Raw genomic sequence first — 13,840 nt, forward strand, 5'->3', positions numbered from 1 at the left:
TCCTCAGGCTTCTCTTATGTTCCAACTGTCAACACTTTATTCTCCCTTATTCTAGGATTGTGAGCCTATTGAGGGCCAGAGATTCAATGTAGTTCTCATCCAGCACTTATTATAGGAAAGGGAGGGCTGTAAGAGAGGAAGGGGAGGAAGGAGAGGAAAAGAAGAAGTAGGGAAGGGAAAGGGAAGAGAGACTTGGAAAAAAAAATAAATCCTCTCACCTTCACCCGTCTATTCCCATCTGGAACACCTTGGACAGAGCTGCCAACTCTCTGGCCTTCATCCATCACTACCTGAAAATACATCAGGGTTGATTGATGAGAAATAAAGCAAACAAATCACAGCACTTGAGCCTGCAGTTATGCTACAGGTGAAACTCTTCTTCATGTTCTGGGGAATTGTGCATATAAGGTTGGGTCAGCACCATGAAGAAGCAGCATGCTCTACTAAGTTTCAGAAGGTCTAGGATTCCACTTCAATCTCAACTGTTATCTTGCTGTGGGACTGGTGACAACATATGTAAATGGAAATAATACTTGTCTTCCAAATGCTTCAGAAAGAGACGAAAGGCAATATTTTTCAAGTACTTTATGGTCTTAGAGGGAATACAATTCATGGCTTTAATGCTAATAAACAGACACTCTTCCCCTGTCACTCGGGACACAACCAAACAAAGGATCTGCAATGACCCTGCACCCTCGAAAAAAAAGAGTACATGATATAATAATGAAAATAATGATGGCATTTGTTAAGCGCTTACTACGTGCCAAGCACTGTTCTAAGCAGAGGGATAGATACAAGGCAATCCGGTTGTCCCACCTAGGATTTACAGTCTTCATGCCCATTTTACAGATGAAGGAACTGAGGCACAGAGAAGTGAAGTGACTTGAAGTGATGTGGGAATAGAACCCATATCCTCTGACTCCCAAGCCCGTGCTCTTTCCACTAAGGCACACTGCTTCTCATCAAGTTCCAATTTATAAAAATTGTAATTTTAAATAGCACACCCAGCAGGTGGTTTATTAAATATGTGGCCAAAAAACATGCACAACAGAAAATATCACTATGTTCCCCAAAATATGGTTGAGAGAAAATTTAGAGATGTTAGGAGGTGCATCACTAGCCATTACTGGAGCTACCAACCACATGGTCTTTCACTGAGTATTCTTTGAGGCCAATACTGAAAACAGATTATGGGGCGGATTGGACTACTGTTCTGATCCAGGATGGCATTTCTTACATAAACATATAACATGGGGTTTTGTAATTTGGATTTGTCTGTTTTATTATTGGTAAGTAGGACCTATTAAGGGGTTGCCTCTATTCTATGAAAGCACAGTACCTGTTCTTCTTCTGAACAATGTGAGTCAGAATGGGGTGAAGAATCTTTGCTTCTGATACACTGGTCATTTAGATCCTGTTTATTTACAAACTTAATTGAGGAAAGCTTATTTTCTGAAGAGTGTGGTCGAGATCCTCTGCTTTTGGCCTCTGCATCCTCTACATAAAGATAAATACTATTTAGTCCATTGCCCAGCATAATTCACATATCACACACATACACCCATACATGTTTGTAAGTAACACTTTGAAGAATGACATTTTTACAACCACCTTAAAGCACCTTACAAGCAAATTTTAAAAAATAGCTATGACAAAAGTAAATTTTATTTACTCCCCTTTTTACAGAAGACAATATCATGGAGTGGAACCTAGTCTTTCTTTGTCTGAAGAAAACTACACTTAGCACTATAGTACTCTTTCTTAAGCTTTGGCCGGATAGGAAGGAGTACTTGTATAGAATTTTATTCTGCTTTTCCCTCAAAAAAGAAGAAACTGTGGGAGAAACTGTGGCCTGGCAGTAAATAGTTGGTTTACCCTGGACTTCAAGGTGGCTTAAACCAGTGATGAAGATTGCTTTGTGCAAAGATATGGAAAGCATCTGACTACCTGAGTTTGCTACATAAGTGTTCTTCTCCTTTCTGTTTCTATTTTTTATCAGAATCTTTTCCCACCCTTTCATCTGATCCCTAATGTTTCTTGCTTTGAAATAAGTGTCAGACATAATACACTTTATAAATCCAACAGCAACATTTCAGAGAGCAAGTAGGTTATTGAGACCTGAAAGAGCTTTTCTTTGGACAATTGTGAGTCAAAACTTCAATACACATGAAACAAAAGTTTTTCTAAAGGTTTTAAAAGGTTCCATGATTGTGTAGCGATGGAATTTCAATTTCTGTTTGATACTGAGCAGGCAGCCTTCCAACAGAACACAAGGGTAAAGACCGGACCACCAATGTAACTGAAATTCAAAATCAAACCTAGGAAAAGGTTGGAGTCTTTGAAATTATTGATTCCTTGATGAATTAGGTAATGAACATGTATCGATTATTTTCCAAATAGTAGTGATATTTTTGTTGTTTTCTTCATTCTTTTTGAATACCAATACTTTGAATGAATGAGAAAGTCAGACTAGTTTTAGATGCCACTGATAGCCCTCCTGTTTACTGAACAAGTGGAAGGAAATGACATCCCACATTTTATAAGCGTTACATGATGACAGTGTGGGTGTCATTTTGCAGAAGCATGCTGATGTTGTGTAATCTCAGGGTACTTCTTTGGGGAATAGAGGGAGCTCCTGAATTCCCCCTCATGCTTCACACCCTTGCATTCCTGTCCAGGTCAGTGTGAAATCTGGTCAGTAGCAAGAACCATGGCAGAATAGGGCTTGGCTAGACAGAGGACAAACCAGCTCTAGAAAATCAAACTGTTGATATAAAACTGGATGACGGGCCATCTTAATTTAAATACACAGGATGGTGCCCCTTCCGAAACAATACTCAGCATCATGGTATTTCAAAAACCTGTTCTCAGTAGCAAAATACAGTGGATTTATGTCTGGAAGGAAAAAAAAAAATATTATGAGGAGATGATTCTGTGTAATCCAAGGAAACTGCATAAAATTTGCTTCAAAGGGAGCAAGAGATAAAGCATTTTTGTCTGTAACAAGGTTAAATACTCTGAAAGTCAGGGGTTGATTTCAGCATCGCATACTTACCCTAGAGCTAAGTCCTTCTGGACTCTGATATTCACCCTTGATTTGTCCCGCCAAAACAGTTTACTCCACTGCTTCTTGATCACAAGCACCCCAGTTAGCTGGCCTCCCCCCACAGACACTGTGGCTGGGATTAAATAAGCAATTTAAAAACCAATCAATCATAAATCAGAATAAGCCCAAAGAAGCTAAATTCGGCAGACAAATGTTAGGTCTAAATTCTCTTTTCAGTGTTCTGAATTCCAACTGTTTTATGATCTGTGCTTGAAAAGGGCATGGGGAGGAAAGGATTATCTCCCTCTGGCCAGCCTGGAATAATTGTGCTCTCCCCCTGGCTAGGTGATAATTGACTCATTATTCACAGCCATAGTTCTCAACCTGCCAAGGCCCAAATGCACAGCCCTGACGAAACGGTGTGTCAAAGACCCTAAATACAGGACACAATAGCAGGCAGTTAAGAGGAGGATGAACTCTGAAATTTCTACTCTTAGTCATTTGCAGTGAGAAGCGTGGAAGCACATAAAGTTTTGGAAGGTTGGAAATGAATTTGAGCATGACGGAACTGAAGGGCTTCATACCTAGATGACATAGGAAGAGGTCAGTTTTGGCAGTCCCAAGAGTAGAACATGTTTCTAAAGAAAACTGCTCTATGTCCCAACCATTTTTCTCCTCTATTCTCTGGATATTTAAGAATTCTTACTTTATTCTTCCTCCACTAACTATGGGTTTGTTTCCATAAGGTCTCTCCTCGGGAAGTTTGCACCTACATCAGTAGTCACGAAGAGTCACCACAGGCTGGTCACATCCCACAGTAATAATAATAATAATTAGGGTATTTGTTAAGCAATTACTACGTTCCAGGTACTGTACTAAGCACTGGGGTGGATAGCGGCAAATCAGGTTGGACATAGTCCCTTTTCCCTCGTGGGGCTCATAGTCTCAATCCCCATTTTACAGATGAGGTAACTGAAGGACAGAGACATTAAGTGACTTGTCCAAGGTCACACAGCAGACAGGAGAGCCAGGATTATAACCCATGACCTTCTGACTCCCAGGCCCAGCCTCTATCCACTATGCCATGCTGCGTTTCTGCATCCTGGGAATGGAAACCCTGGTGGCTGATTGGATCTACAGATATTTGGTCATAGCCAAAGCCCTATAGCCTTGTCCCTCACCTGGCTGCTACAACCATGGGAGGGTGGACGTAGAAAAAACAGTCTAGGAAAGTTCCCTCAAATCCCTGGGCTCTGTCCAACCTGAAAGTAGCATTTGATTATTCTCAATTCTTTCTAGTATTTTCTGCCCTTCAGCCAGACTTATGATTGAAGGAAATATATCTAGTCCCTCATCGCAGCTTGGCTGTACTCCTGCTTGGGCATTCTCAAAGGACCTTACAACTGCCTATTTCTTTGAATACTGGGGGTTGGAAAGGGGATGGGGATGAATTATTTATTTCCGTTATGAGTCAATTCCTCTCATCTGGTAATCATTCTAATTGCTCTTAGCTGAGTCTAAAACTTTGAGACTAAAATGCTCAAAATGAATGCAGGGTTTTATTAGTCATAGAAATAGATGTTAATATTATACTACCTCATAATCCAAATTTGCTACTTGTGCAACTCTTTAAGTAATAAATTGAAGAAGCAGTGTGGCCTAGTGGAAAGAGCACAGACCAGGGAGTCAAAGGACCTGGATTCTAAACCCCGCACCAGCAATTGCTTTTGAATGACCTCGATGCCACAGTTACCTCATTTGTAAAATGGGGATTAAAGCTGTGAGCTCCATGTGGGACAGGAACTGTGTCCAACCTGATTATCTTGTATCTACTACAGCATTTAGTACAGTTCCTGATACATAACAAAAGCTTAACAAATATAATTGAAAAATACCCTTTTGTATATGTTTTTGATGGTATTTCTGAAGCGCTTACTTTGTCCCAGGAACTGTGTTAAGCGCTGAGGTAGATATAACAATGTTGGTATTTGTTAAGCGCTTACTATGTGCAGAGCACTGTTCTAAGCGCTGGGGGAGATACAGGATGATCAGGTTGTCCCACGTGGGGCTCACAGTTTTAATGCCCATTTGACAGATGAGGGAACAGAGGCACAGAGAAGTTAAGTGACTTGCCCACAGTCACATAGCTGACAAGTGGCAGAGCAGGGATTCGAACCCATGACCAATGACTCCAAAGCCCGTGCTCTTTCCGCTGAGCCACGCTGCTGATATAAGGTAATCAGAGGGATTCCCCGTTTTAAAGATGAGGTAACTACAGCATAGAGAATTTAAGTGACTTGTCCTAAAGTCATGCAGCAGATAAGCGTCAGAGCCAGAATTAGAACAAAGATCCTCTGACTCCCAGGCCCACGCTCTTTCCACTAGGCCATTCTGCTCATAATAATAAGAAGAATAATAAAGGTGGTATTTCTTTAGCACTTACTCTGTGCAAAGCACTGTTCTAAGTGCTGGGAGGATACAAGGTGATCAGGTTGTCCCATGTGGGACTCACAGGTTTAATCCCCATTTTACAGATGAGGTAACTGAGGCACAGAGAAGTGAAGTGACTTGCCCGGAGTCGCACAGCTGGCAAGTGGCAGAGGCGGGATTAGAACCCATGACGTCTGACTCCCAAGACCAGGCTCTTTCCACTGATCCACACTGCAAATCTTGTCTCGAAAACTATTTTAGAGCCAAGATTAAAACTGCTATTTTGCTTCATCTACTAAGTATATAGAATGATGGCATTTTGTACTATGTCAATTCACCATGAGAGGCACCAAAGTAGAACCTGCCTCAGACTATAAATGGAAAACAAATTAAACCCACCAGAGAGAGTTGCCTTGGAGATCTTCTTTGGGTGAATTTTGTGGGCCCAACTCAACTCAGATCCTTCTCAAACCAAGCCTGACCAGCAGGGCAAAATTAGAGATTTGCCTATACAAATCTCCATCTGTTTTAAATTTTGGTAGTATGGTTGGGCTATTTATCCTCATGCTGCTCAGTTGGCCTGCCCAGCATGCCGGGAAACCTCAGCATCAGTCAGCATGGGAAGGACAATGAGGATTGACATGTCTCCTCGTTTTGGCTTTACTTTTTTTCTAATCCCTCCCTCTTGCAGCATATGCTTACAGCAATGCACAACTGAGGAGATGAAGGTGATGGTCCAACTTTATTCAAATTCAACTGATTTCAGTTCTTTGCTGCCCTGATCTGTAAAATGGAGAAGCCCCAGAGAGTCACTCAAGACTCTACTCTGTGTATACAGAGCATCTCTGGTAGCCTAGGAAACAGAAAATAACAGTTCCCCCCACCAATCCAAATCCCCAATTTTTTTAAACAAATATAGTCTAAGCTAAAAAATACTATAAAGAGATCAATGAATATGTTACATGTATAATAATAATAATTACGGTATTTATTAAGTGCTTACTATTTGTCAAGCACTGCTGTAAGCACTGGGGTAGATACAAAATAATCAGGTTGTCCCACATGGGGCTCACAGTCTTAATTCCCATTTTACAAATGAGGTAGCTGAGGCACAGAGAAGTTAAGTGGCTTGCCCAAAGTCACAAAGCAGACAAGTGGCAGAGCCAGGATTAGAACCCACATCCTTTGGCTCCCAAGTCCATGCTCTTTCCCCTAAGCCACGGTATGACTCCACACAGTATGGACTACTTGAAATGAACAAAATGCCACAAGAGTAGAGGGGCAGAATAGCCTAGTGGAAAGAGCATGAGTCAGAGGACCAAGGTTCTAATCCCAGCTCTGCCAATTGCCTACTGTGTGAACTTGGGCAAGTCACTTAACTTCTCTGTACCTCAGATTCCTCCTCAGTAAAATTAACTCCATAGCATTTATTGAGCGCTTACTATGTGCAGAGAACTGCACTAAGCGCTTGGAATGTACAATTCAGCAACAGATAGAGACAATCCCTGCCCATTGATGGGCTTACAGTTTAACTGGGGGAGACAGATGGACAAAAACAAGACAACTTAATCACAGTAAATAGAAGTAAGGTGATGTACACCTCATTAATAAATAAATAAGGTAATAAAAATATATGCAAATGAGCATAGTGCTGAGGGGAAGGGAAGGTGTTTCAGTGCCTGTTCTACCACCCCTTACACTGTGAGCCCCATGAGGGTCAGGGACTGTGTCCAAACTGATTAACTTGTTTCTACTCCAGCACTTGGAACAGTGCATGACACATACTAAGCACTTGATAAATATAATAGTAATAAATAATTCAATTAATGGTATTTATGGAGGACTTACTATGTGCAGAGTACTTTACTAAGCGCTTGAGAGATTATAATACAACAGAATTGATGGACACATTCCTTGCCTTAGTGAGCTTACAGTCTAGAGGAGGACTGATACTACTACTAATAATAAGAAGAAGAAGAACAGAGTACTGCAATTGGGAATCTTTGAATCTCTTTTGAGTCATGTCATTTAACCAGAATCTATGTCAACTAGATAATAACATTTCATTGACAAATGCCTTTAAAACCAAATACTAGATATCTGCAGTTTGCTTCTCAAGTAAGAATATGGGCTTTGCCAAAATAAAGTTTCCTGTTTGTGACCCCGTTTGCTCAGCTGAACATTTCAAAGGAAATATTATTCTTCAAAGGTTGAAGAATTTTGCTAAAACCATCCAGATTTGAATACATGCCCATTTGGCTGCATAACAAACATATGCTTCTACTACCTCAGGCGCCTGCCTGAGTGAGCAATCCTCTATTTTTCCAGGAGGCAAAAAAAAAAAAATGCTTTAGAGCTGAGATTAAAAATAATGCTCACATGAACGAGTAAATTGAGGGACAGAAACAGGGCATTTGTCTTATTATGTGAGTTGGTGAGAAAACAATAGATGGGGTTATTTAAAAACAACAGAAATCGATTCTTAGGAGTAAATTGTCAAATTTTTAAAAATTCAATTGGCTTGAAAAGGTTCAAAACGATATTACAGAGATGTTCTGGTTGAAAACTGCAGTGGAAATAGCTCACTATGATGAGAAGTAACGCCAATGTTTTAAGACAAGCATAGAAACCAATACACTGCTAATGTGGCAGCTTTAATTTAAAAGTTTTACGATTTAGCATTTTACTTTGGCAACTAGGGTATTCAAAAAGTCTAAAGTCTAATAAGGTACTATGTATCAAAAATTTACTGCCAACAAAAAAATGCAATAATGGAAAGTATGGAAAAACTGAAAATATATTTTTGTTGCCCTATTCCCTGTTTCAATTAACCTACAGCAGTCCTAGGGAACAGGTGAGCACTAACAGAATAATGATAGATGTGTACATACAGGGAATTTCAAACAACAACTTTTGGTTGAAAATTTATGCCAAAATATCCTGAATTGAGCGACTCCGTCGGCCCAAAAACCTATGATAATTGAAATGGAAAAAATGTTCTTCTCTTATTGAACCAACAGTTTTCTCTTTCATAATTTATTTCATTTGTTCCCTAACCACAGTGGTTGAATGATGAAATAAGAAATAAAGCCAAAGAAAATTGTTTTATTACAATTTGCAGATGTTTCCCTAAAATGAAAGGATAGTTTAAAGTTGCTGAAGTATTTTAAGACGCTTCTTATATATTTGTCAATTACTCTGCCTCTTTCCCTTTAATGTTCCTCATATTTGACTTTATTATGATAAAGAGGTTACATTCAAATAGCCAATGGATTTGTGTTCAATAGAAAAATGCAAATCTGTTTTCTACCATTTGATTCTTTTCAGCAATACTGCAAAATACATCAATAGAAAGCTTTGAAATGGCACTGCTCCTATTTTAAGTTTTGCTCAAATTCCCAAAGTGACATATTAATGTAATTAATTTTATTGAACAGCCTAGCTGATTTTATTGGCAAGGCCACTTGTATGATACCTTCTACAAATTTCTCTTGAGGCTAGCTGCCATCCCATGGGCCTATTTTTTTAAGTTGGAGTGAATTTACTAGGATTGTCTGTGATATTTTCAGCTGTGCTTTTTACTGTTCAACTCATATTTGCAAAAGTGCTTCCAGAGCTGTCTTTATTTTAACGTGGCTAACAAAAAAAAGGAAGCAGACAGACATTGCCAAATGGACTGTGAACTAAAAACACCACTCAATATTCAGTAGGGAATTAAATAATTCTAATAACAACAGCACAAAAATATGGCTTGAGTGCCACCTGGAAGCACCAACCTGGTCAGTCAGTTTCCAACTTCCTCTCACTGGCAATCTGCCAGTTGCAAAAGCATCAAAACAATGTCAAGGCTGATATTGTATTTCTAGCCATCTATAAAAAACAATAACAAAGTGGATACACAGAAAGCATTATTTTTCTGTTTGTTTTTATAAGGGAAAGCTGTTTTTCCGCTCTGTTGAAATTCCTTGAAGCTGGTAAGAGGCCCAGTTGCCTTTGTACTATTCTCTGTGGTATTTTTCTTAAGCGCTTTCAAATTCATCCTTCAGGTTGCAAAAAGCCTCTCTCTGCTCCTTGGGAAAGTTTAGAGATGTGATTTCTCCAAAGTCAATAATCCAGACAAGCATGTGCTCCAAAAGGCATATTTAGACCCAAAATAAATTGTCTTCTATCATTAAAAATAGGTGATGGAAAGATTATGGAAGGACAGATTATGTTTTTTAAAGCATATCTGGAGGAATTGTGTAATTCTGAATGCAAGTCCCTTACAATTGAATTGAGGAAAATATAAAATAAATGAAACCTCATAGACATATTTTGAAATGGAAATAAATGATTTGACCTAAAGGATAGTAATGGAACATGAGGATAGTGGTGTTTGTTACAAAATGAATGAATGAACTGGTTATTTTAGTTGAATAGAGCTCACAAAATTAATTGGAGAAGTGAATGCTTAAAATTAGGTATTGAGGAGGAAATGTAATGCTATAACAAAGACAAAAATGGACAGAGATTACTAGAGCTAAAAAGATGGGAAGTGAAGATTCATCTAAAGTCCCTTAGCACTGATAATTAAGTATTTGATAAAATAAACAACTTTCCCAGAAGTTGATTAATATTAGCCTGAAGCATCAAATCAAATCAGAGCAACTAGACTTTTCTGTGAGAAATGAATTGAGGGATACTTCAGACATTATCATTTATATAACCCTTCCTGGATGAGTTGAAGAGGCTTAAAGTCAGTTTTTCTTACAGTCTACAATTTCTGTGTGAGATATATAACCAATAATTATGGCTTTTGGGGAGCTGAAAAGAGAGCTTTACAAATTGGTCTGTGATATATTTTGTATGGATTGAAGTTTGAAGAGATTCTCTAAGCCAGTCTTCGGTGGAGAACACATTTTTGGCCAGATGAAAACAAGATTTAGTCTCTTTCTTCAGAAAATTATGGTCAGAGAGTTGTGATGAGCAGCACTGGGGGTAAGGGTGTTCATTACCAATGAAGGCCTTTTTGAGCTTTAGCCACTTTAGCCGTGTGTTTGTCAAATCTACACAGAGGTTATCTATTCCATCTGATGTCTAGAGGTGTTCCACATGTCTGGCTTTAGAAGTTGAGACTATGTATTTAAGGACAAGCCTTAAAAAAGCAAGTTGGATACGTGCAAGTTGATATGAAAAGAGAGAGTCTTTTTCTTGTCATAGATGGGCATGCTAGAAAGATCAATTTAATGAATCAAGTTTTCAAGAAAGGACTGATGCTTAATCACGGACTCTCTAGCCAAGATAATGACAATAACATTATTAAAGTTTTTACCAGATAAAAGGGATGCCAAATATGTACATTCTGATTTTTAGACCAAAAATAAATCTGGGCACAATATTGCCATAACAGATATTTTCAGTGCTTCACTCAATGTTTCTGAATTTTAAAATGTCTAATCAACTAAATATCTGGTAAATAGTTTGTACTGTCAGATACATGGCATGATATACCATACCAGGGGTGATAAAGGGTCCTGTCTCCAACAACAATTCTCCACCCTTATTGACTCCTACACGCCTTTCCCACATCAGCTGTCCCAGACAATTAACTTCTTCCTCAACCTCCTGTCCCTGCTTCCTCACCATCTCTTTCCCTTAGTGACTTGGGTACATTCTTTATTGATAAAATTGACAGCATCAGGCATGATCTATCTAAACTCTCCTGCTCCTTTCCAGTCCTTCCCTCCTACTGTGCTTCCAGACTGTGAGCCCGCTGTGGGCAGGGATTGTCTCTATTTGGTGCTGAATTGTACTTCCCAAGAGCTTAGTACAGTGCTCTGCACACATTAAGCGCTCAATAAATACGACTGAATGAATGCCCTCTTCGACTCTCCTAATTTTCCAGCAGTATTTCAAGAGGAGATCACCCTCTCTACCTGTCTCTTTGACCCATCCCTCATGCCTTATCAAAACACTTCCCCCTTTCCTCCTTTGCTCCCTGACTGCCATCTTCAACCTTTCAGCTTTCCAATGGCTTCTCCTCACTGCTTTCAAACACACTCATGTATCCCCTATCCTAAAAAAACCTTAACATAGCCCCATAGCTCTCTCCAGTTATCACCCCATCTCCCTCCTATCACTGCTCTTTGAACTTTTAGCCTCCAATTCCTCTTCTCCAGATCTCTCCTTAATCCCTTCTTATCTGGCTTCTGCCCCTTTTGCTCCATGGAAAGTGCCTTCTCTAAGGTCACCATTGAACTTCTTCATGCCAAACCCAAATGGTCATTACTCTGGTCATTACTCCACCCTAAACCTCTTTTGGCACTGTGGACCATCCCTTTCTCTTTGAAATATTATCCAACCTTGTTTTTACTGACACTGTCCTCTCCTGGTTCTCCTCCTATATCTCTGACCATTCATTCTCAGTCTCTTTTGTGGGCTCCACTTCTGCCTCTCACCCCCTATGGGAGTCTCTCAAGGTCAGTTCTGGGTCCCCTTCCATTCACCATCTACAACTACTCCCTTGAAAAACTCATTCACTCTCATGGTAGACTACCACCTCTACATGGACAATTCTCTAATTTACCTCTCCATCCCTGACTTTTCTTCTCTGCAGTCTTGCATTTCCTCCTGTCTTCAGAACACCTCTTCCTGGAAGTTCCAGTAACACCTCAACATCTCAATTAGACGCATCCAAAACAGAATTCCTGGCCTTCCCACCCAAGCCCTCCCTTCCCTATCACTGTAGACAACACCGCTATCCAATCTCACGAGTCTGTAACCTGGCATTATCCTCAACTCATCTGCCTCATTCAATCCACAAATTCGGCTTGTCAACAAAGCCTGTCAGTTCTACCTTTATAGCCACACTAAAAATCCACCTTTCCTTCTCCATCCAAACTGCAACTTCACAGATCCAAGCACTGATATCCTACTTTGACTACTAAACCTCCCTTCTTCCTGTCTCTCCCCACTCCCATCACTGTTCACTCCTTTGTCTGGATATTTTTTCTTAAATAAAGTTCAGTCCATGTCTCCCTACTCTTAAGAACATCCAATGGTTGCTCATCCACCTCTGATTCAAACTGAATCTCCTTACCACTGTTTTAAAGCACTCAATCAGTTCACCTCCCTCCTACCTTACCTCACTGATTTCCTACTACAACTTAGCCTGCATGCTTTGTTTCTCTAATGCCAACCTACTCACTGTACCTTGATCATATCTATTTCTCTGCTGGCCCCTCACCCATGTTCTTCCTTTGACCTGCAGCTCCCTCCCTCTCCTTATACAACTGACCACCTCTTTCACCACCTCCAAAGCCTCATTAAAATCTCACCTCCTCCAATAGGCTTTACCTAATTAAGCCAATTAGAGAAGCAGTTTGTCCTAGTGAATACAGCATGGGTCTAGGAGTCAGAAGAACCTGGGTTCTAATCCCAGCTCTGTCACTTGTCTACTGTGGCCTTGGGCAAATCATTTAACCCCTCTGTGCCTCAGTTATCTCATCTGTAAATTGGAGATTAAAACCATGACTCCTATGTGGGACAGGAACTGTACCCAACCTGATTAATTTGTATCTAATAATATCTACCACAAAGCTTAGTACAGTGCCTGGCACCTAGTAAGCACTTAACAATTACCACAAAAAGCCTTCTTTTCTCCTACTCCCTCTCCTTTCCGCATCATCTATGCACTGCATCTGTACCTTTTAATCACTTGATATTCAACCCATCTTCAGCTTCACACTACTTATATAATTTATTTATTTATTATAAATTTATTTATATTTCTGTCTACCACTCTAGACTGTGATCTCCTTGTGGACAGAGAATGTGCCTACTAATTCCGTTGTACCATATTGTCCCAAGCACTTAGTATGTTGTTCTGTTTAGAGAAGCAGCATGGCTCAGTGGAAAGAGCACGGGCTTTGGAGTCAGAGGTCATGAGTTCGAATCCCAGCTCTGCCACTTGTCAGCTGTGTGACTGTGGACAAGTCACTTCACTTCTCTGGGCCTCAGTTACCTCATCTGTAAAATGGGGATTAAGACTGTGAGCCCCATGTGGGACAACCTGATTCCCCTATGTCTACCCCAGCACTTAGAACAGTGCTCTGCACATAGTAAGCACTTAACAAATACCAACATTATTATAGAGAAGCAGTGTGGCTCAGTGGAAAGAGCAAGGGCTTTGGAGTCAGAGGTCATGGGTTTGAATCCAGGCTCGGCCACTTGTCAGCCGTGTGACTTTGGGCAGGTCACTTAACTTCTCGGTGCCTCAGTTACCTCATCTGTAAAATGGGGATGAAGACTGTGAGCCCCACGTGGGACAACCTGATTCCCCTGTGTCTACTCCAGCGCTTAGAACAGTGCTCGGCACATAGTAAG

General features: G+C 40.2%; 1 protein-coding gene across 5 annotated transcripts in view; it reads right to left on the minus strand.

Annotated features, from left to right (window-relative positions):
• Positions 1-13,840, minus strand: part of IFTAP (intraflagellar transport associated protein) — a 62,290-nt gene that overhangs the window by 22,656 nt on the left and 25,794 nt on the right. For all 5 annotated transcript variants that reach the window (XM_039911429.1, XM_029060871.2, XM_039911431.1 and 2 more), the window contains 2 exons: positions 1,340-1,497; positions 219-290 (listed from right to left, as the gene is read on the minus strand). In XM_039911429.1, the coding sequence (XP_039767363.1) occupies positions 219-290; positions 1,340-1,497 (230 nt within the window). The remainder of the gene's footprint in view (positions 1-218; positions 291-1,339; positions 1,498-13,840) is intronic.

This window comes from Ornithorhynchus anatinus, chromosome 3, assembly GCF_004115215.2.
Source record: "Ornithorhynchus anatinus isolate Pmale09 chromosome 3, mOrnAna1.pri.v4, whole genome shotgun sequence".
Lineage (NCBI taxonomy): Eukaryota > Metazoa > Chordata > Mammalia > Monotremata > Ornithorhynchidae > Ornithorhynchus > Ornithorhynchus anatinus.